At 39.9% G+C, this 19,748-nt stretch overlaps 3 protein-coding genes across 3 annotated transcripts; 2 read left to right on the top strand and 1 right to left on the bottom strand.

Annotated features, from left to right (window-relative positions):
- Positions 1–29: 29 nt before the first annotated feature.
- Positions 30–1,492, bottom strand: LOC143001471 (uncharacterized). Its single transcript, XM_076151102.1, has 7 exons — positions 1,332–1,492; positions 1,068–1,236; positions 904–990; positions 795–822; positions 559–707; positions 308–430; positions 30–209 (listed from the first exon to the last, which is right to left on the bottom strand). The coding sequence occupies exons 1-7, from the start codon at positions 1,445–1,447 to the stop codon at positions 30–32; spliced, it is 852 nt and encodes a 283-aa protein (XP_076007217.1). The 5' UTR covers positions 1,448–1,492.
- A 648-nt stretch (positions 1,493–2,140) lies between these two features.
- tctn2 (tectonic family member 2) lies at positions 2,141–6,964 on the top strand. The gene is made up of 18 exons (XM_076150730.1): positions 2,141–2,291; positions 2,427–2,540; positions 2,816–2,886; positions 3,012–3,213; positions 3,309–3,409; positions 3,509–3,708; positions 3,799–3,919; positions 4,017–4,173; positions 4,253–4,330; positions 4,427–4,552; positions 4,644–4,718; positions 4,803–4,901; positions 5,007–5,124; positions 5,206–5,309; positions 5,728–5,875; positions 5,964–6,107; positions 6,202–6,290; positions 6,665–6,964. The coding sequence occupies exons 1-18, from the start codon at positions 2,204–2,206 to the stop codon at positions 6,784–6,786; spliced, it is 2,157 nt and encodes a 718-aa protein (XP_076006845.1). The 5' UTR covers positions 2,141–2,203; the 3' UTR covers positions 6,787–6,964.
- A 1,036-nt stretch (positions 6,965–8,000) lies between these two features.
- On the top strand, positions 8,001–19,285 carry atp6v0a2b (ATPase H+ transporting V0 subunit a2b). The gene is made up of 21 exons (XM_076150729.1): positions 8,001–8,713; positions 8,970–9,048; positions 9,446–9,543; positions 9,991–10,128; positions 10,244–10,341; positions 10,473–10,599; positions 11,234–11,316; positions 11,426–11,519; positions 12,042–12,254; positions 13,187–13,337; positions 13,549–13,688; positions 13,831–13,988; positions 14,150–14,240; positions 14,502–14,620; positions 14,730–14,940; positions 15,084–15,203; positions 15,331–15,450; positions 15,553–15,670; positions 16,035–16,206; positions 16,315–17,196; positions 18,480–19,285. Exons 1-20 carry the CDS (start codon positions 8,597–8,599, stop codon positions 16,415–16,417), a joined length of 2,550 nt encoding a protein of 849 aa, XP_076006844.1. The 5' UTR covers positions 8,001–8,596; the 3' UTR covers positions 16,418–17,196; positions 18,480–19,285.
- The last annotated feature ends 463 nt before the right edge of the window (positions 19,286–19,748 follow it).

Genomic DNA, 19,748 nt, shown 5'->3' with positions numbered 1-19,748 from the left:
GCAATTATTCACTTTATGGCATTTGTTTCTCACGTCATATACACACAGTATATTTCTAAATGCTTGTGGTGTTGTGGGGGTGACATGCCTGGATGGAAGACCTGTAGCAGACTGAAAGCAGCAGCTCCTCCAGTTCTGCTGTCTGTTGATGTGTTGATCAGCATGGTCACAGCAGTACCTGCCAACAGCCGAGTGTCCCTGTTACAGCACTGTAATAGAACAAAGACACAGCAGATGATGAGCAACGACATTAGAGTTTAATTATAATTTCAGTATGTGACTACTTTTAAGTGAGAGTGAGAGTGACCTGTCCGAGGATTATGTCCATGAGAGACTGCAGGATCTGCTGCACTGCTGGGCTCCCAAGGCCCTTGTCCCAGACAAGAGGACCCACTTCACCAGGCAACAGCTGAAACATCTGCAAACACACCTGTCCAGATCAGAGGTCTCCGGTCAGTCACAGAGATGCACTTAACATGTCTAACAAACACAAAGAAATCATTGCAATTTGCGTAGCGCACACAGAAAAACAATTATGAAAGAATCTATTCTATCTGCCTTAACAGCGATGTAACACAGCGGTCCATCTCTCAGACTGTCTTGCTGCAGGACAATGGGGAGGAACTCTGCCAATTTATTCAGCAAGGATGGATATAACACCCGCCATGCCTCTCGACCAACAGTGCTGTCTTCCAGAAATGTGCAGGCTGAAAAAGGGAAGAAAACAAAAAGATTACATGTAAAGTATGACAGCAGTAACACAGTGATATAATGTCATTTTAGCCAACACCGACCTCTCTGTAGATCCTCAATAGATAATATCTGAAAAGGGTTAAAAAAACGTATTTATAGGTGTATTATACAAATAAACTGTTAAGCAGCAGCAAACGGTGTTCTCTGTACCTGGTCAGTGTCGACTATGGAGGTCAAACAGTGATGGATCTCTCTAAAGACCAGTTGGTGGTCCACTTTTGCCACATGTTGTAACATCTGCAAAGAGGACACAAAGTTTCAGCAGGTTGCCTCTTTAAGCATTAAATTCAATCCGAACAGATAAAGGGGCTGACCTGGTCCAGCTTGCGGCTAGCTGTAGAGATGCTGACCATCTGGAGCTGCAGGGAGATGAGGACTCTGACAACAAGCAGTAGATAGTGCTCCTCCAAAACATCTGGAATCTGTCTCAGCAGCTGGACAGCCTCGTCTAAACAACGCTCCTTAATCCTTTTATTGCTACACCTATTCGTGCACCCAAACACATTACACAACATTGAGAAAATATGATACTGGATAAGCAGTGAATTTAAATGTGTAAGCTGTGATTAAATACCAACCTGGAGGATTCAGTCAGTTTATCAATGAAGCGCTCCAAATTGTCATTAGCAGCTGTTTGGTCGTCACAGATCCTGCAGTCTTGAAATATTGTTATTAGATCTTCAAAGGACATCATTGTTTTTACTTTACAGAGCCTTTACAGATGGGAAGCACGCTGATGCGTCACGTGACAAAACTCTAATTCTACTGTTGGTCAATCGGAGCTGCTTACAGAATAAGAGGGCTGCACTGCCACCACGAGGCAGAAATATGCACGTTTTCAAAAAATCGAGAACGAGCCATGGCAAATATTTCTTGTTAATATACAGCCCCAAATGGATAATAATAATAATAATAATAATAATAATAATAATAATAATAATAATAGTTTGAAGAAGTTGAATAAAGAAGAAGAAGAAGCAATAATCAAAACTATTTTTTAATCCAGATACAAATTGCATCTTTTTATAATCTCTTGGCTAAATATGCTTGGGCTATTTCCCCATTAAAGTAAATGTATTACTGTTGAAAATGTTTTATAAAAAAAGAAAAGAAAAATAAGCCCACTCGCAAGTAATTCATTTTTTGAATAACCGTAAAAAAATATTGCTTCCGCCCCTGCATCCTAAACTCTGATTGACTTTGGGCCGTTTCTCACTGTTTCGGTTCGTAAATGTTAGGGTGATAACTAATCCTCGTCGATGGAGATTTCGCTTGTAGTACCACTCCAAACCAGACAATGTCGCTCTTGAATATTTTTAAGCAAGTTTCTACTGGTCCCGTAAGAAGAAAAACCCTTCTGAACTCTGATTGGTTGGGGGCTCTGGGTTGCCAAGACACCGCACAGTTTACAAACACTATGTGTCATTGTTATTATCTTTAATTGAACCAAATGACTAACATGATTAACTCATTTTATTTGTATCACTTAGTGTGTATTTTACTGTTCTTTTTCTTGTCTTACACCAAGAGCATTCTCGGTAAGATCTTAATTTACGCGCACAGTTGATATTTATCTCAGCACATTTAACTAACTAGCCTAGCATGCTATTAGCCGTATGCCGATGTGGATATTGCTGATTGAAGTTATGTCGCGAAAATGTTATATCCAACAGTTTTTCAGCCTGCCAGTCTTATTGCAACTGGACCGACGGTCACGGCATTCTTGCTTGGAAACACATCTAACATCTCTCTGAGTCTTCGGACAGTATCTGTATCCAACACAACAGGTAGGAAGGTCCATCATCCTCTTCATGCAACTTGTGTCTCTTTCGTCTATTGGTCATTTAAATATGTTGTGTTGCTCTCATAATAATAATTATAAAAGTTAAGGTAGAATTGTTTGTGTGTTGTATTTTGTGCTATATTGTGTTGTCTTTTCAATCAGTAACCACCCAAAAAGAGAGTGTAAGGATGTCACAGAATGCGATTTAATACTGTATCCATCTTGTTTAATCTCTTATACTTGTGTACACACCTGTTGATTTTTTATTTCACCTTGCAGGAAGCATTGATCAGCCGTCATGTGTAACAGAGGTAACACAGTGGCTTCTCACAACAGAGCAGCAGGGGAAGGTAAGAAGCGAATCCTGTCACACTGCAGCTTTGGGGATTGCGCTGTAATAAAACAGAGCTCCTGTCTCACTTAATACCTCTCTGAGCATTATACCTCACTGTTTGTGTCGTCCTGGGTTCCTCAGAATGCTGTTCAGGTTCAGTTGCGACTGAACCGAAGTCTGCAGCTGTGTGTGGGTAACGAGACAGATACAGACTGCTGTCCAAAGCCGCTCTGTGTTTTGGAGGCGCTCCAGTTGTCGGTGTGTGTGGACAACACACCCCAGGCATCACTGCTCATCCAGGCCAAGATATATGCCCTGCTGCTCCCCACTAACACTGGACCTGGTATGTCAAATACACCTTCCATGTCTCCTCATTACAACTCAATGCCACAAAGTAATGAGAAGAACTTGAGGTAAATTGAATTTGATCCAATTTAGATAATAAAACGATCATCCCCAACCAAGTGTACCAGCCACTGGGCTCTTGTCCCTGTGACCTCACACAGAAACAATGTGACGTACGCTGCTGCTGTGATAAGGTATTTACATCTTTCAGGTTATTACATGTTACAGTATATTTTAGGCAAACATTCTGTATTACTTGTCAGGGAATTTTTATTTATTTTTTATCCTAACAGGACTGTTCCCCTGAAGATGTGAAGCTGTTTGAGTCCCAGTGTCTCCCAGGCCCCTTCGGTGGCTACGTCTCTCCCACTGCCGACTACCATTGCTCCGTGCAGTCCTCTAAAAACTCCCCAGATTGGTTTCCATTTTTATGTGTCATCTCCTCGCCTGAAAACAATCCTCGCCTTGGACTCTTTTACAATGGAAACACAGTGTGGGTAACAATTGCAAAAATATACTGTATGTATTACAATATTTTAGCGACAATGTAATATCTGATACCCTTAAATTATACTCCATCCAGTAAAGCGCAGCCTGGTCCTTCCTTCCAAGGTCCTGTTTTGTCAGCACCAGCACCAGTTAATGTCTACAGCCAAGGAAGTCCCATTTTAACCTTAAATGATCAGTACTTCACCATTCCTCAGGTTAGCCACTGTATGTGTTTTTAATAATCGCAACTTAGTGAACATGACGTTTTTTGTGAAAATTAAATATAAAGCTCCACATTTTGCTCTTCCACAGGCTGCTGTTCTTGGGCAGTGTTTAGATTCTGCTCCTGTGGCATTTTTACAAAATTTCAATGTCAAGTGTGTGACATTACTTCGTTCATGTCCAACCGGATATCCACTTCTGACGTCACCAAATGATTTGCTGATTCAAGTGAAGAATGGTCAAGGCGGTATGTTTTATTTACCTTTTAAGAATTGTTCAGAGACGTGCAAGATATTAAGTCTCCGTTTGTTTTTTATGTACTTCAGGTGTGGTTGCAATGGATGAAATCAATGATGTCACCGCTGACTCAAGTCAGTTCATTTCAAGCATAGTTCCCTCTTCAGGTACATCCTCTCTATTACAATCATAATTCAAGAAGGCAACTTTTCTGCTAAATGTATTTTTTGTTATTTCTGTAATGGTGTTGTCTGTTCCTTAAGGCAAGATGTTGAAATGTGAGAGCATCACTTTGGCTTTGGATTACAAATTCTACTGGAATGGAAATGGCATCACAAATATCACACTAACTCGCACTGTTGGGACAATCACTCTCAGTGATGATGGTGGTAAGTGCTCATGACTTTTACTCATTTAGTTATGGTCACTATCACCAAACTTAAATTTGGGCTAATTTTTGCTATTCTGTTTGCTTAACAGTGTTTTTAACTGCTCGCTATTCTGCTGAGTTTCACAATGGAGAATTCATGGGTGGCCCCAACTCAGGAAATCCAGGTGAGTGTGATGAACTGGAAGCATTGACAAAGACTGTGATTGATTATTTAGTACAAAATAATACACACATAATTAAAATCACAGGATATCAGGTGGGAAGGCCTGTGATTGCTGGAAATGCTGATGTTTCTGAGAATGATCCAGGATCAATTCAGAGGACTTCTATCAATCTTTGGAAACCAGGTAAAATCCATTTTGCTCAGCAAAAGATGACATTGGTTTGGTAAGCCTATGTCATATAATGTGACACATAGCTGTGCAAAAATGTTCTTGTTTTCTGTCTAACAGTGGGCGATGGACTCTGCTCCTCCACTGAGAGGAAACCTATTCTCTATGGGGAGAATTCAACAGCAGGATGTTTACTACCTGTCAGCTGGCAAAACATGTCAGATTGTGATAACTTGAGGCAAGGGAAACATTGTTATTTAATGTTTGATGTATAACATGAATTTGTCCAAGTTATACATAATGTTATTTTCTCCTGTAGAGAGACTGTTACTTCACTCCAGGCATCTTTGATTGCAGCCACATATGTGGCTAAGAGTGGTAACCCAGATGCACTAACTATGGCAGACTGGGTGAACATAAGCTGTAAGTAGATGTTACAAAGAACAAACAACTCATTCACAGTTTTTGTGCAACCCATCTAATCATGACCTTATTAACTATAATCACCTTTGTTAAGGAGGATGTTTTCTCTTCCCTTGTCTTTGTCTCCATTTGCTTGTTAGTTAGCTGCACATCTTAGTTGCTTAAAAGAGTCTAATGAAACTGAGTGGAACGTTAGTGGCCCAAGGGCAGATGAAATTTTTTTTGGATCTGGTTCCAGCAGCACCATAATAAGGCTCTATGATATTGTAGTTCAGATCTTGAACCATGAGGCATATAAGACATTTTTTTCTAGTTTAAATTTTACACATCATGTGCACTTTGTTTAGCAAAACACCTTTTTTCAATCTTCTGTAAAGTCTTATTAAATGTTGTGTCATATATTTATATCCAATTCCAGTTGTGAGACTGAATTCTAGTGGGTCTTTGGAAAGCACCACTGGTTCATGCTATGGGATTCCATCACACCAACATATCCATGTTCTGAGTTTTGTAACTGGGATGATAGAGGGCGTACCTCAAAAGGAGATTCGAGCTCTGCAAATTAGGTGTGTGTCATTTGATATTCTCATTAGTGTTTATGAAATGCTGTAAGTCACTGTGAGTCTAAAGCCTGATGTTTTTGGACATTTTTAGTTACAGCCCGTCCACTTGGAGACTTGATTGTAGAGGCGGCAACTTTTCTCCATGTGTGAAACAAATGGAAACTCAGCTGTTTCCTGTCACCTCCTCAGTCACCTTTACTGACATCCCCATCAACACAGGACCACCAAAAACCAGGTGAGATCACCCCAGTACAGAACATTACAGTAGACTGTAACTGATTCTAATTTTACATGCCTATTCTTTGTTTTGATCTTGTCTTGTCTCTCAGATTTCAGATCAACTTTACCGAGTATGACTGTAACAGGAACGATGTTTGCTGGCCTGAACTTGCCTTTCCCATCACCAGATATTACACAGGTGGGAATCTACCCACCCAAAGGGATACTGATTACTTTCTTATTGGGTTTCCATGTACTGTAATGTAGCATTAGAACTATACAATAACTCAGAATGGTGACAGCCTGACAACTTTGTTAAAATCAGCACCATGGAGATTCATCTTTAAATTGTGCACCTATTGGAGTTCTACTGTATTTGCTTTATATTTTACACAATACGCCTGAACTCTCAAACTGACTGCACTGGATTGCATAATGGCCCCCCGGGTCCAAGAACAATAACTCCAACATCTCACAGTTAGGAAACATTCTGCACGAAACATTGCTTTGTGTGACAATTTGAATAGTAGGAATGATTGTTACATCACTGATTTATTCTCTTTTGTTCCACAGGGGAGCCTTATTCACTCTCACTTGCTAAGGGCCTCATCCTGGTTTTCTTCTTTTTTGCTGCCTCGGTTCTTGGGACTCCATGGAGACAAATCCGCCAGGCATGGACCAGCGCCTCACTCTAACACCTTCAGCCATGAAGATAGTTGATTAAAGAAATAAGAAGGCACAAAAGTGGAGTGATAGTGAGACATGCATGTTTTTTGCCTTTGGCTTGAAACAAAATGTCATACTTGTATCATACTGTATAATTTATTTTTTATTTTTAGGTATTTGTATAGCAACATACATATACACATATGTCCTGCATAAATATAAATAATTGTATTTGGCCATTTCTAATAAAAGAGAAAAAGTTGAATTTTTTGGCCGAGCATGGTGATTTATAGATTAGAGGTGGTAAATATGTGAAGAAAGATTGAGTCAAAAGTTACTGGATTTTGTGTTTTTTAAGCTCAGTGGATCAATCACACGTGACATCACATTAAGACACTGACATCATGTAGTATGCTGCTTTCTTGCCACATAGCAGTTGTGAATGGCATCAGAGTCTCATGACCAAGGGGTGAATTTAAGGGAACCTACCAGGGAAGAGATGCCACGCTGCCTGATCATTGATGCTGATGGGTGAATGTTTTCTATTCATTGTAAAAACTGTAGTTATACACTAACAGTAGACTCACTGGATTTTTAATAATTACTTTGTAATAATAACACTCTGATTTTGAATATTTTGGAATTGATGGACCAAAACACTGCTCACCTTTATTTCGATAGAATGTATAGCATTGAAACTGCTGTGGAAAAATAGTTATTTGTTTAAAAAAAAAAAGGAATATTACAACGGTCTGGCCTGCTTGTCGTCCGAATACAGATGCAATCCTGCAACCATGTTAATTGGTGACTTTGGTACAGTGCACAGTCCTCTCTGGTCTGTGCAAAGTATATAAATAAATTACAGAATGTGTGGTGCTGCCAGACATTTTAACAGGAGCTAGGAAAGAGCTTTGCCCTTGGCTGTGGTTTATTTTCTTCTTTTTCATCTTCTATCATCATCATCATTATTATTATTGTTAGTAGTTAGTAGTAGTAGTAGATAGTAGATAGTTGTTAGTGTAGTTGATAGTCTTCGGATTATTTTTCCAATCATTAATGAAAAATCTTTTTGAATGATACGTACTGATGATACTGTATTGGAATGCTCCTTAAAGTAGAATACATCTGATGGCAAAATTACTATGTTAAACAATTAAGTAAAGTATTTATTCATTCATTATACATTTCCAAATGTGCATTCTCGACTTTATTTTGCGACTACATAGAACGCAAATTTAGTGAAATCTAAAATACGTTTAAGTTGCTTGTACTCGTAAATAAGTTGCTTGCCCGAAAAATCAACTTCATTCAATTGTGTAGCTTACTTTGTTTGCTTTATTCTAGAAGGACACGGAGGAGCACCTGAAGGCAGCACGGAACGGCGTCTACTGCGCAGACTCCAGGAGGCGGCGCTGATTGGTCAAAGTTACTTCTCACTGCCGTGGTACTGAGGAAGACGAAGTGACGTGGAGGCATTTGTGCGCCGGGATCTGACGTCTGCTAAAACTTTACAGCTAAATGTTAAAATAGTTTTTAATTATCTCTCTTAGTGTCGGATACCTGGTACTCTTCATTCAAACTTTGGTAAACACGTTTTCAAGTGGAGTTAACGCGGCATTCACCGGCTAGCTCGCTCGGTAGCGCACACATACACACACACTCAGCCTCCGCGTTAACGATAGCTAGCCTCATGCACACCGAATAGTTTTTGTCTGATGAGCCAAAACATGGAAATGGACGAGAAATGATATACCGCCGAGGTAACACTCTTTGCGGCGGGTCAGTTTGCTGATATTGGCCCTTCGACTTAGGTGGGGGACACCGGAGACAACTGTCAAAATGGGCTCCCTGCTCCGGAGTGAAGAGATGTGTTTGGCCCAACTGTTCCTCCAGTCTGGCTCCGCGTACGATTGTATCAGCGAACTTGGAGAACTGGGACTTGCGGAATTCAGAGATGTAAGTCCAGAACCAGACATGTTTTCTAGTAACGTCACCATTCTTTGCTCTGTAGATTGATATCTTTGTCCCATACTATCTGCCAACCTTTGTCACCGGCTTTCACCTTATCGGAACACCTGTGTTCCCACTTGTTACTCGATTTCCCCTCAGATCGTTGCTGTTGTAAACATGTCTTCAAGGCTCTCCAGTAGTCACGCTATTTGTTTAGCAGATTGTCAATCATTCAATTCCTGTTTCTTTGTGACAATTTCAGCTCAATCCTACCGTCAACTCCTTCCAGCGAAAATATGTCAACGAGATCAAAAAATGCGAAGAGATGGAGAGGATCCTTGGTGAGCACATATAAATAAGGCGTATATTTACATACATTCGTACTTTGGAATCTCCATTTAATTGGTGCGATCTGTTTTTAACATTAAGAGAAAACTGAATGCATAAGCAGTAACAAAGCAGGGATACATGGCGCCACAGAAGTCAATCTTCACGTGAATGGACAGACAGACAGACAGTGACCTTACAGTCATGGGGAATGTCAGCTGGTTACAGATTTACTTCAACAGAATGCTCTCTGTGATTTAACCAACCCCTGCTTTATTAGATTAAACATAAGAGAGAACACGTTGCAAAGACCTTTTGAATCCTTTTTTTGTTGGCCTTTTAAGGTTAAGGCTTTTTTTCGAAGCGATCAGAACATTTTTAGCTAAAACATTTGGTTTGTATTTTAAACAGGATATCTTCTGAGAGAAATCAAGAAAGCAGACATCTCTCTGCCAGACGGAGACGTGAACCCGGTGGCTCCTTTACCCAAACATGTCATGGCTATAATGGTAGGCTACTATGTCTTATCAGTTAATAATTTGAATGTAAGAAGTTCAGGCCACTATTATCAGTGTCTGTGTGTGTGTGAATAAGCATCAGCACACATATTAGTGTTGAATTACAGCTTCAGTGTTTAGTTCTGCTGCTGCCTGCTTCATCTCTCGCCCCGATTTGACCTTAAATTGTATTCAAATCATTGCTGGTCAAATTTGACCCTAGAACAGCAACTATGTACAAACATTTGTCGAAGCTGTACAGAATTTGCATTTGTGTACATTTTGGGAGACTTTGGTAAAAGTCATCACATTTTAGGATGCATGTAATTTGGGCTGTTTTTGTTTTCCTCTTCAGGTTCAAAACGGATCAAATATGACTCAAACATTATGTAAAGGTTAAAACTGTTCAATGCCATAAATAATGTGAATGTTTTGTTTTTTAACCTGATCTGATTACAGGAGCAGCTGCAGAGACTGGAAGTGGAGCTCAGCGAGGTCACCAGGAATAAGGAGAAGCTGCAGAAGAATCTGCTGGAGCTGACCGAGTACACACACATGCTGCGCATCACACGGAACTTTGTACAGCGAAGCACTGAGGTAAGCATGTCCTAATCTGGCATATCTGCATCCTTAACAGCCATAATATCAATCTGAATTTTTTTATTTTGTACTGTGTCTTTTTCTGTTTCATCTCAACCGTGTTTCTTTACAGCGTGAACCCTTGCAAGCACAGTATGAGGAGTTTCCCTTCCTGGAGAAAGACACAGTGATGGACTACAACAGCATGCAGAGGCTTGGAGCCAAACTGGGGTGAGGGTTGATATTCTGTTACGTACCTGCATCATATTAGTATTAGAGCTTGTAGTTTGGTTTATGTGGGCATGAAATTAGGCACGGGCTGCAAATGTCTATTATCTATTTCTCATTGTTCCGTCCTCCAGTTTCATCTCTGGCCTCATTCAGAGGAAGAGGATAGAAGCCTTTGAGCGCATGCTATGGAGAGTTTGTAAAGGCTACACCATTCTGAGCTATGCTGAGATCGATGAGTATCTACAGGACCCTGACACAGTACGTTCCCTCAGGCTCACTTTTAAAATGCACTTGTAACCCTTATCTTGGATTTCCAGTTTTGGACTATATGATCAACAAGGAAGGAAGTTGCAACATTTGCATGAATAAGATGACAATCTGCTTTGTGTTTGGCTTTTAGCGTTATTTATTTAGCGGTATTATGCTTTGGCAAAGAGAACACAATGTTGGAAAATTCAAACATGTATTGAATAAAATATCCTTGTGATTTATTATGTTTTGAGTTTGTGTAGGATATCCCTTCATTTTGCTTGTGCACTGTGACCTATTGTGTCAATTGTTAAAAACATGTTAGAGTATAAACTAGTTGGACCAAAATGAAGGAAGAAAGGAGGAATGCGGTAGTGATCAGTATCTCATACCATGCAACAAAGGTGACGTTGAAGCCAAATGTGTGTGTGTGTGTGTGTGATAGAACAGGAATTGCAAAATCTGCTTTTTGCCGGAAGTTGTTTATCTGTTTGTGGTTGATTCTGGGCTTAGCAGTTCTTGGCTGACGGGGCATATGTTGTAACTAACCACTTTAAACCAGAAATGTAAACCATGGCCCGTGCCTGCAATGCTGCTTTGCTCCGGTTGGTTGTCAGCCCTTCCTTGTCCTGTCTCTCTGTAGGGTGAGCCCACTAAAAGTGTGGTGTTCCTGATCTCTTACTGGGGAGAGCAAATCGGCCAGAAAGTGAAGAAAATCTGTGACTGGTAATGATCCCAATCTTCTTTATCCTGTGATTGCTCTCTATTTAAAAATGATTATCTGTTTGTTGTTTATCATTAGTAGTTGTGAATAATGTTTCTCTTCACCCCATAGCTACCACTGTCACCTGTACCCGTATCCCAATAGCAATGAGGAGAGGAACGATGTTGTGGAAGGACTAAGAACTCGCATTCAGGACCTTCACACAGTATGTGTTTCAAGCTTTGTCTTAGCATTCAATAATCCACTAAAGGTTTACTTGTAAGTGTCTTTGTAGTCATGAGCCAGTTCAATTTCAAGCTATTTGAGTTCAAATGTAAGATTGAGGCATTAACTTCCTTCTTTAAGATGATTTTCTACAATACAAAGGTGTTCAGTAAGTCACATTTTAACAGATAAGATAAGATGGGACTTTTTTCCCGGGTGAAATTGAAATGATCCTGTTAGTTTTGACCGTTGCGGTTAGTAGTAATAAAATGTAATGAATGATTTATTGTTCAGTATTGATCTCATTTGGCATTTTGGGTCAGGTGGGTATTTGTCTGGCAAATGAGTCCATGCGTCACCTGGTAAGGTTAACCTACTGTGACTGGAGAACAGATTTGCATTGAAGCCTGAATCACATGATCGACACAAGGTCTCTGCTGAAAGTTTGACTGCTTTGTCTTTACATTCAAACTCTCCCCTCCCCCATCCTCTTCTTTGTCTCTATCTCTTCCTTTGTGTGCAGGTCCTCTTCAGGACAGAGGAGTACCTGAAACAGGTCCTGATGAAAGCCTCCGAGTCTGTCTACACCTGGGTCATCCAAGTCAAAAAGATGAAGGCCATTTACTACATTCTCAACCTTTGTAGCTTTGATGTCACTAATAAGTGTCTGATTGCTGAGGTTTGGTGTCCTGTCGGTGACCTTCCCACACTGCGAAGGTCGTTGGAAGAAGGATCGGTGAGGAAACGGACCTAATTGTTTTGTTCTCCGTTGCTGGCTTACAGTTGTCAATGTTTCTGTGTTTCATTTACAGCTGTCATTGCTGGCAGTTGTCAAGGGGATATAGTTGTCATAGAAGCAAGCACAGAGTTTGTGGAAGAGGTGCACTGCCTCTGGAATGTGCACAAGATCAGATTAAATCTCCAATTTGAATAAAAGGACCAATCGTTTATTGATCACATATAAATAGGAGGCAGATGGTATACTGCTTAAATGGACCATCTACCACAACAGGTCTTATTGTTTGCATGTAGGTGTGTTTATTTAAATAACTTACTCAACATGCAAATGAGGAAATGCGAATGTAACCCGTAAACGCCCTCACAACACATGCGGAGGAGACTATTTATATTGCGAAACTTAAACATGAGGGAGACTTGACATGAAAAACTTGTTGGGTGGCCCAAACCTGTTGGGTGGCAGTGGCTCAGTCCATTCTGGACTCAGCTGGGAACCGCAGGGTCGCCGCTTTGAGTCCCTGTATGGATCAAGAAAGTGGACTGGCAGCTGGAGAGTTGCCAGTTTGCAGAGGTGCCCCACCGAATCCCCAAACTTCTCCAGGGCACTGTAATGCATGTATGCGTTGTGATATGTAAGGGGGCCCACGACCAATTTCAGATGACGTGTTTACATGTGATTTGACCCGATAAAGTTTGTTTTCTATTCTAAGACGTTTTCAGACAAAATAATGCATAAAAAGACAAAAATTAAGAACAATAAATCAAAATAAAACATTTGATCATTTAAATTGGAGAATGAAATAGCAAGTGTATCAGATCAAAGTGCACTTATTTTTTAGCACTTGTTTTTTTTTCCTATCCTGTTAATTAACCAATACGAACCACAATGTTATATTAACATGATGACATTTTGTTTGTTTGTCCTTTCAGAGGAAAAGTGGAGCAACAGTTCCTTCTTTTGTCAATCGTATTCCCACCAGTGACACTCCACCAACCCTAATACGGACCAACAAATTTACTTCTGGCTTCCAGAACATTGTGGATGCGTATGGAGTCGGCAACTACAGAGAGGTGAACCCAGGTAGGACCCATACTTTGGATTATTTCCTCTTGTATTTTTGCATCATCAGTTTCACAAAATACTTACTGAACTAACTAAGAATAAATTGTGTACATGCCGAAGCAAAATACAGTCTTTTTGGTTTACGATGTGTTGTTTTGAGAAGTACTACATAAAAAAATGGCTTTGTCATTTGTGTCTTCTTTCTTTTTCTCCTTCTTTTATTGTTTAGCTCCTTTCACTGTTGTCACGTTTCCTTTCCTGTTTGCGGTGATGTTCGGGGACCTGGGCCATGGCGTGATCATGGCTCTATTTGCATTCTGGATGGTGATGTACGAGAACGACCGCAAACTGAAACACACAAGGAATGAGGTGAAGTATTCCGAAGTCTTTTCTCAGCTCGTGCTCATTCCCAGACTTACACAAGTAACCAGCTTGTGCCACTTCCTTGCACTTCCTGAACACTGTGCTGCATGTCTGAAGTGTAACTGATTGATTTGATGTGCATGTACAGATCTGGAACACGTTCTTTGAGGGGCGTTACATCATCCTGATGATGGGCCTCTTCTCCATCTACACTGGACTTATATATAATGACTGTTTCTCAAAGTCGCTTAACATCTTTGGTTCTGGATGGAATGTTGAAGCCATGTTCAATGCCACGGTTTGGAAGTGAGTACTTGATCACCTCATGGATTTCATTCTAATAATTTCAACAGTTAAACAGGCAAAAGTGAATATGGGGTGTGTCTTCTCCACTAAAATACATTGTATGGATCTTTATTTTAAAATTCATTCCATATTGGGTTTTTTTTGTTTGTCTCGCTTGCCAGGATGGAAGACCTCAAAGCTAATCGTTTTCTGACTCTGGACCCAAATGTTACCGGAGTGTTCAATGGGCCGTACCCGCTGGGAATTGACCCAGTGAGTAGAGAAAAATGAAAAGCAGCTGTCATGTGTGAGAATTAGATTTCTTATGTAATAATCATGAAGCTGGATGCATTTCGAGAGAGAGATTGTTAATTAGCTCTGTGATTACCACAACCGTTACCATAAACCCTGTCCAGATGTGTCCCACAGGGCCTTTCAAATGTATTATGCTGTAATGCATGTCGCATATTTTGAGTGTATAAAACATGTTTTCCTGTAATTAACAGTATTTCGTCTTACCTTTCTATTAATAAGATTTGGAACTTGGCATCCAACCGCCTTACATTTCTGAACTCCTACAAAATGAAGATGTCCGTGATATTGGGCATCATACACATGAGCTTTGGGGTTATCTTGAGTGTTTTTAATCACATGTAAGTATTTGTTTCGTTAAAATACCTTTTCTTCTACCCTATAAAGCTATTATTGATAGATTATATTGGGTATTTACACAGCTTTTTTTATGTCCATCAATGCAAACAGGCACTTTAGGAAGAAGCACAACCTGTACTTGGTGTTTCTTCCTGAGCTCCTCTTCCTGCTGTGTCTCTTTGGCTACCTCGTGTTCATGATCTTCTACAAGTGGCTGGCCTTCTCCGCTCACAACTCCAGACAGGCCCCAAGCATCCTCATTCACTTCATTAACATGTTCCTAATGCTAGGGGATGCAATGGAGCCTCTGTTCCCAGGACAGGTGAGAAACTAATGTCATGCTCCTCCCTTCCCATAGTGACGTCTCTTTGCTACAGCACTCAACAGGTTTATTGCAGTACAAAGTACACAACATGTAGACCGACAGATGTAAGACAATTATTACCTTGTCTCTGACTGTTCCAGGGTGGTGTGCAGGTATTTCTGGTTGTCATTGCCGTGCTCTCGGTGCCTGTCTTACTGCTCGGAAAACCGGTCTACCTTTATTGGCTTCATCATGGAAGCCATCGCATAGGAATATACAGGGTGAGAGAATTTGGATTCACTTGCTTTTATGGCTGCTTGTAAATGTAAATGAGAGTGTAACACGTCTCCAAATACTGTATCTATTCTGTGGTGGTGCATATTTAAAGTCTGCTCTGTGCCCTCTCAGGGATATGAACGAGTGCGACGGAACAGCGAGGAGGAGCTCAGCCTCATGCGGGCTCATGATATGGAGGAGGGCAGCAGTCACAGTGACCTCTCAACCAGTGGAGAGCACCAGACACAAGAGGTCAGTCAAACTAAACTGCGCAGTTACTCATTAAAGCGTAATTTAAAAGTTTCCTGTTATTTATATTGAGTTTTGTTTTGTTTTGTTTTTTTGCTGTAATAGTTTAACTTTGGAGATGAGTTCCTGCATCAGGCCATCCACACTATAGAGTATTGCCTGGGCTGCATCTCCAACACAGCCTCTTACCTAAGGCTGTGGGCGCTGAGCTTAGCACATGCCCGTGAGTATGACCATCTTTCAGCACATTGAAAAAAGTTTCATTTCTTCCTCATAACCTGTACTGCACATTTTGACGTCATGAATGAATCACAAAAACTGTAAATGGGTACTCGGTATATATTTAATAATTATTAAGTTATAATTAACATCTCCGTGTGTGTGTGTGTGTGTGTGTGTGTGTGTGTGTGTGTGTGTGTGTGTGTGTGTGTGTGTGTGTGTGTGTGTGTGTGTGTGTGTGTGTGTGTGTGTGTGTGTGTGTGTGTGTGTGTGTGTGTGTGTGTGTGTGTGTGTGTGTGTGTGTGTGTGTGTGTGTGTGTGTGTGTGTGTGTGTGTGTGTGTGTGTGTGTGTGGGAATGCTTGCACAGAGCTGTCCGAGGTGCTGTGGACTATGGTGATGCGTGTAGGGCTACGGATGGACACCACACTGGGGGTTTTATTCCTGGTACCTGTGTTCGGCCTGTTTGCTGTTCTCACTGTGTCTATCCTCCTGGTAATGGAGGGTCTGTCTGCGTTCCTTCACGCCCTCAGGCTGCACTGGTAAAAGGCTTGCACAAACACTACACTATATTTGTGTCAATACCAGGGCCAAAGGGCTTTGAATGAACTCTGTCACATCCATGGTTGCTCTTTGTTTTCTCCTTTTAGGGTGGAGTTTCAGAATAAGTTCTACAGTGGGACTGGAGTCAAGTTCTGCCCCTTTTCCTTCTCTCTCCTGCCGTCCACCTTTGAGCATGATGGCTTGCTGTAAAGAAGAGACGCGTTGGACACACTGCTCAGTGGTAAACGCAGCCACAACAAGCCAGCAGAGTCCAATTCTAAAGACTTCATGTAAGAAAAACATATTCATGATGAGCTTCACAATCCTTTGAAGGCAGTTGGAACATTGCATCAGTTCAGCCAGTTAAATCTTTACCTTATTGCAAACTCATGTAATACAGGGTCTTTCATAACATGATTCATGATTCAACTTTAATATGCTTCCTATTTATTTCTTCTCTTTTTAAGTTGTTTGTTGTACTTATTGAAATGCAGCAAACAACATAAGCACATTTTTTTGCGTCCCGGAGATGTGAACAGCAGTGTGGTGATATGACGCTGTTGCCTCCCATAATTTATGATACCAAATGTCTCAATATGTCCCTCTGAAACACTACCTGCTTATGTGTGGCAGCAAATCTATTGAATGATCTAATAAAAAGATATTAGATCATGCTAATCTAATGAAGACATACAGATTTAAAAGAATTTATAAATGAATAAAAACTTAATAAAAAAACAGTATTGATACATAAAAAAATATATATAGATAAAATGCTGGAGGGATGGAGAAATAAAATAAGGAATAAATAAACATTCTTTAGGTTCATTCATTTCAAATGTCTCATTGCACTGTTCATTGATGCAGTTATTTCAACATACATTTTTATATTTAATTTAGTTTTTGGCGTATCTGATTCTCTATTATGTGACGCTTTCAGCCACACAATTCACTCTGTACATTTTGTTGCGCTCAATGCCTTAACCCTTGTATTATGTTAAGGGTCAATTTGACCCATTTCAGTTTTTGTGTTGATCAAAGTACTGGTTTACCTTTCTTTTTCTTCATGAAATTTTGTGACTTTTCCTCATCTGGGGTCATGAACTGGTGTGTAAAATCTGGACACTTTCAAGTGTAGCGTTAGGTCTGTGCAGATTTTGGTTACGTTGATGATGTTGGCGGGTCATTTTGACCCGGACACTTTAATGTGGCTAAGTAGCTGTTCAGATCCAAAATAAATCCCCAATTATTTATATTTTGACTGAGTCTGGGTCCCAGGGACCCAGATGTGTGGAGGTGAGGAACTTTCTCTCCCTTGTCCTTGTCACCATTCTCATGTCACCTCTTTGACAAACACACCAAAAATGAGCTCCAGAAGGTTCACAGCTGAGGAAGCTTTATTGTTGATTTTTAACTGGGATAGTGATGCGGAGGAAGAGATTTCAGAGACTGAGGATCTTTTTAGAGACCGAGGACAATGTTATTGATGATCCAGATTATCAATTTTTCTATGATGAGGAGGATTCAGAGGACCAGTCTGCCGTTGTCTCTCCATCAGATGAAAATCAAGGAACGCAGAAATAATCATCCACAGAGGGGACATGGGCATCTAAAGATAATATAATATAATAATAATAATGTAATATAAAATGGTCAACATCACCACAAGAAAGCCTAGGCAGACTGTCATCTTCCAATGTCATCAAAATGACACCCGGTCCTACAAGATTTGCTGTCACACGAGTTGATGATATTCAATCAGCATTTCAGCTCTTCATATCCCCACCAATAGAGAGGATTAGACTGGACATGACTAACTTGGAGGGGAGGCGTGTATCAAGAGAAATGGAAGCCACTGGATCAGACTGACTCGCATGCTTACATTGGAATTCTGGTTTTAGCTGGAGTGTACAGATCAAAGGGAGAAGCAATTTACCGTGTGTTTTGACATTGTGTCCATCATTTGGAGAACATTGAAAATGTTGAACATTGAAAATCTGAGAAAATGGGGCAAATTAAATTTTAAAAAACGTGTTGGTGAAGAGGGATAAACTTTAACTTAATAGTTTTTAAATTTAGTGTTGGAATTAAAAATTTATTCTGTTTAGAATTTGGTCTCTTTTCTCAATGTTTATATTTTCTAAAACAAAGTTGTTATTGGTTTAACCTGTTTTTTTTTACTGTTTTGAGTGGATTTACACAGTACGGGTCAAAATGACCCGCAACATAATCAACGTGATTTTTTTTCAACATAATACAAGGGTTAAGGAAGTACAACCAAATGACCACTTATCATTCTCTCTCGTTTGCTATTTTCCTTAAGGTGATCGGGCAGAACTGTGATGAGGTGTATATACTTTTACAGAATGATTTTTTTATTTATTATGTTTTTAAATGTGTCAGAAGATGAATGTTACTGGGTTATGCTTTTTGATGAAGTGTATTCACAATGTTGCCTTTGAATCTGGCACTTTATGGAATATTGAGCATTCCGTGGTGATTCTGTCCTTGCTGATTAGACAGGTGCAGTACTAGATCAGAACGTTTTGTGAATGCAATGTGACTTAAACTAAGTGATTGAGCTGTGTGACATAAGTGAATTAACATCAGACATTTGTTACTTTGTAGTTTCTTTTCTGTTAGTAATGTAGGAAGGAAGGAAGGGAGAGTCACTTAATTCTGTTCATCATTACTATCGGGGCAATCAGAAGATATCACTGCTAAACAAATTTGCTACAGCAATGTGTTTTGCTGTTTTGTGAATCATTGTTGACACATTTTGGTGTATTTGTGTATTTTTCCCCTCAGGCAACTCCATGTTTGTGTTGATACATTCCTGTCTTTTAGTTTTAGTTGATGTAGTCAAATGGAGACTGCTGCTTGGTTCAAATATGGGTTGAGACAATGAAACTTGGAAAATCTTCACCAGTTAATTGCTCTTGCAGGCTTGATTTTTGTGTGTGAGGAACAGTTTCAAACTGCTGTTTCCATACAGAACTTTGTGTGGCCCTAGAAATCTAGATTCGATTTGGTTTACTGATTGTAGTAATGTTTAAATGTGATATGTAATAAATTTTATATTTTGAAAAGTGTGTCATTATAACTAAAGTTATAAGAAATTTCCACATAGAATAAGAGAAGGTCCCCAGAAGAGAAGGGACGACAGACTCGGCATTAAAACTTTAGTTCCAGAAACAATTTAAATATATGTATTGCTTTAAGCTTTCATTAATTTTAACTCATTCTGATTATGACAATGTGCTTCATGCGACTCACTTCGGTATTCAAGCACTTTGCAATTAATGAATTGATTTAACTGTTAATGTCTACATTACATAACATAAATGAGGCCAACACTCAGTATTCGATAGTTTCCATTTCCGGTAAGGTTCGCGCTTATTGGCTACAGGATATAACAACTCATGAATATTAATGAGCTCACTGTCAACTGGCGGGCTGTCCTTCCGCACGCGCTGATGGTTACCATAGTGATAGAATACAACCAAACTTCCGCGCAACATGAGTAGTAGAAGTAAAATAT

The sequence above is a fragment of the Genypterus blacodes genome, unplaced genomic scaffold, assembly GCF_046128005.1.
Source record: "Genypterus blacodes isolate CSIRO-AG114 ecotype Tasmania unplaced genomic scaffold, CSIRO-AGI_Gbla_v1 ptg000053l_1, whole genome shotgun sequence".
Classification (NCBI taxonomy): Eukaryota; Metazoa; Chordata; class Actinopteri; order Ophidiiformes; family Ophidiidae; genus Genypterus; species Genypterus blacodes.
Note: the sequence above shows the minus strand (reverse complement) of the source record. Positions and strands in the feature narration are given on the sequence as shown.

Excerpts from the sequence above, each read along its gene's own strand:
- LOC143001471 (XM_076151102.1), bottom strand. The coding sequence starts at position 1,447 with ATGATGTCCTTTGAAGATCTAATAACAATATTTCAAGACTGCAGGATC. Across the intron at positions 823-903 it reads CCATAGTCGACACTGACCAG|ATATTATCTATTGAGGATCT; the intron begins GTACAGAGAACA and ends AACCCTTTTCAG. Across the intron at positions 708-794 it reads TATTGAGGATCTACAGAGAG|CCTGCACATTTCTGGAAGAC; the intron begins GTCGGTGTTGGC and ends TCCCTTTTTCAG.
- tctn2 (XM_076150730.1), top strand. The coding sequence starts at position 2,204 with ATGACTAACATGATTAACTCATTTTATTTGTATCACTTAGTGTGTATT. Across the intron at positions 3,709-3,798 it reads TTTTACAATGGAAACACAGT|TAAAGCGCAGCCTGGTCCTT; the intron begins GTGGGTAACAAT and ends TACTCCATCCAG. Across the intron at positions 5,876-5,963 it reads ATTCGAGCTCTGCAAATTAG|TTACAGCCCGTCCACTTGGA; the intron begins GTGTGTGTCATT and ends GGACATTTTTAG.
- atp6v0a2b (XM_076150729.1), top strand. The coding sequence starts at position 8,597 with ATGGGCTCCCTGCTCCGGAGTGAAGAGATGTGTTTGGCCCAACTGTTC. Across the intron at positions 11,520-12,041 it reads GCATTCAGGACCTTCACACA|GTCCTCTTCAGGACAGAGGA; the intron begins GTATGTGTTTCA and ends CTTTGTGTGCAG. Across the intron at positions 12,255-13,186 it reads GGTCGTTGGAAGAAGGATCG|AGGAAAAGTGGAGCAACAGT; the intron begins GTGAGGAAACGG and ends TTGTCCTTTCAG.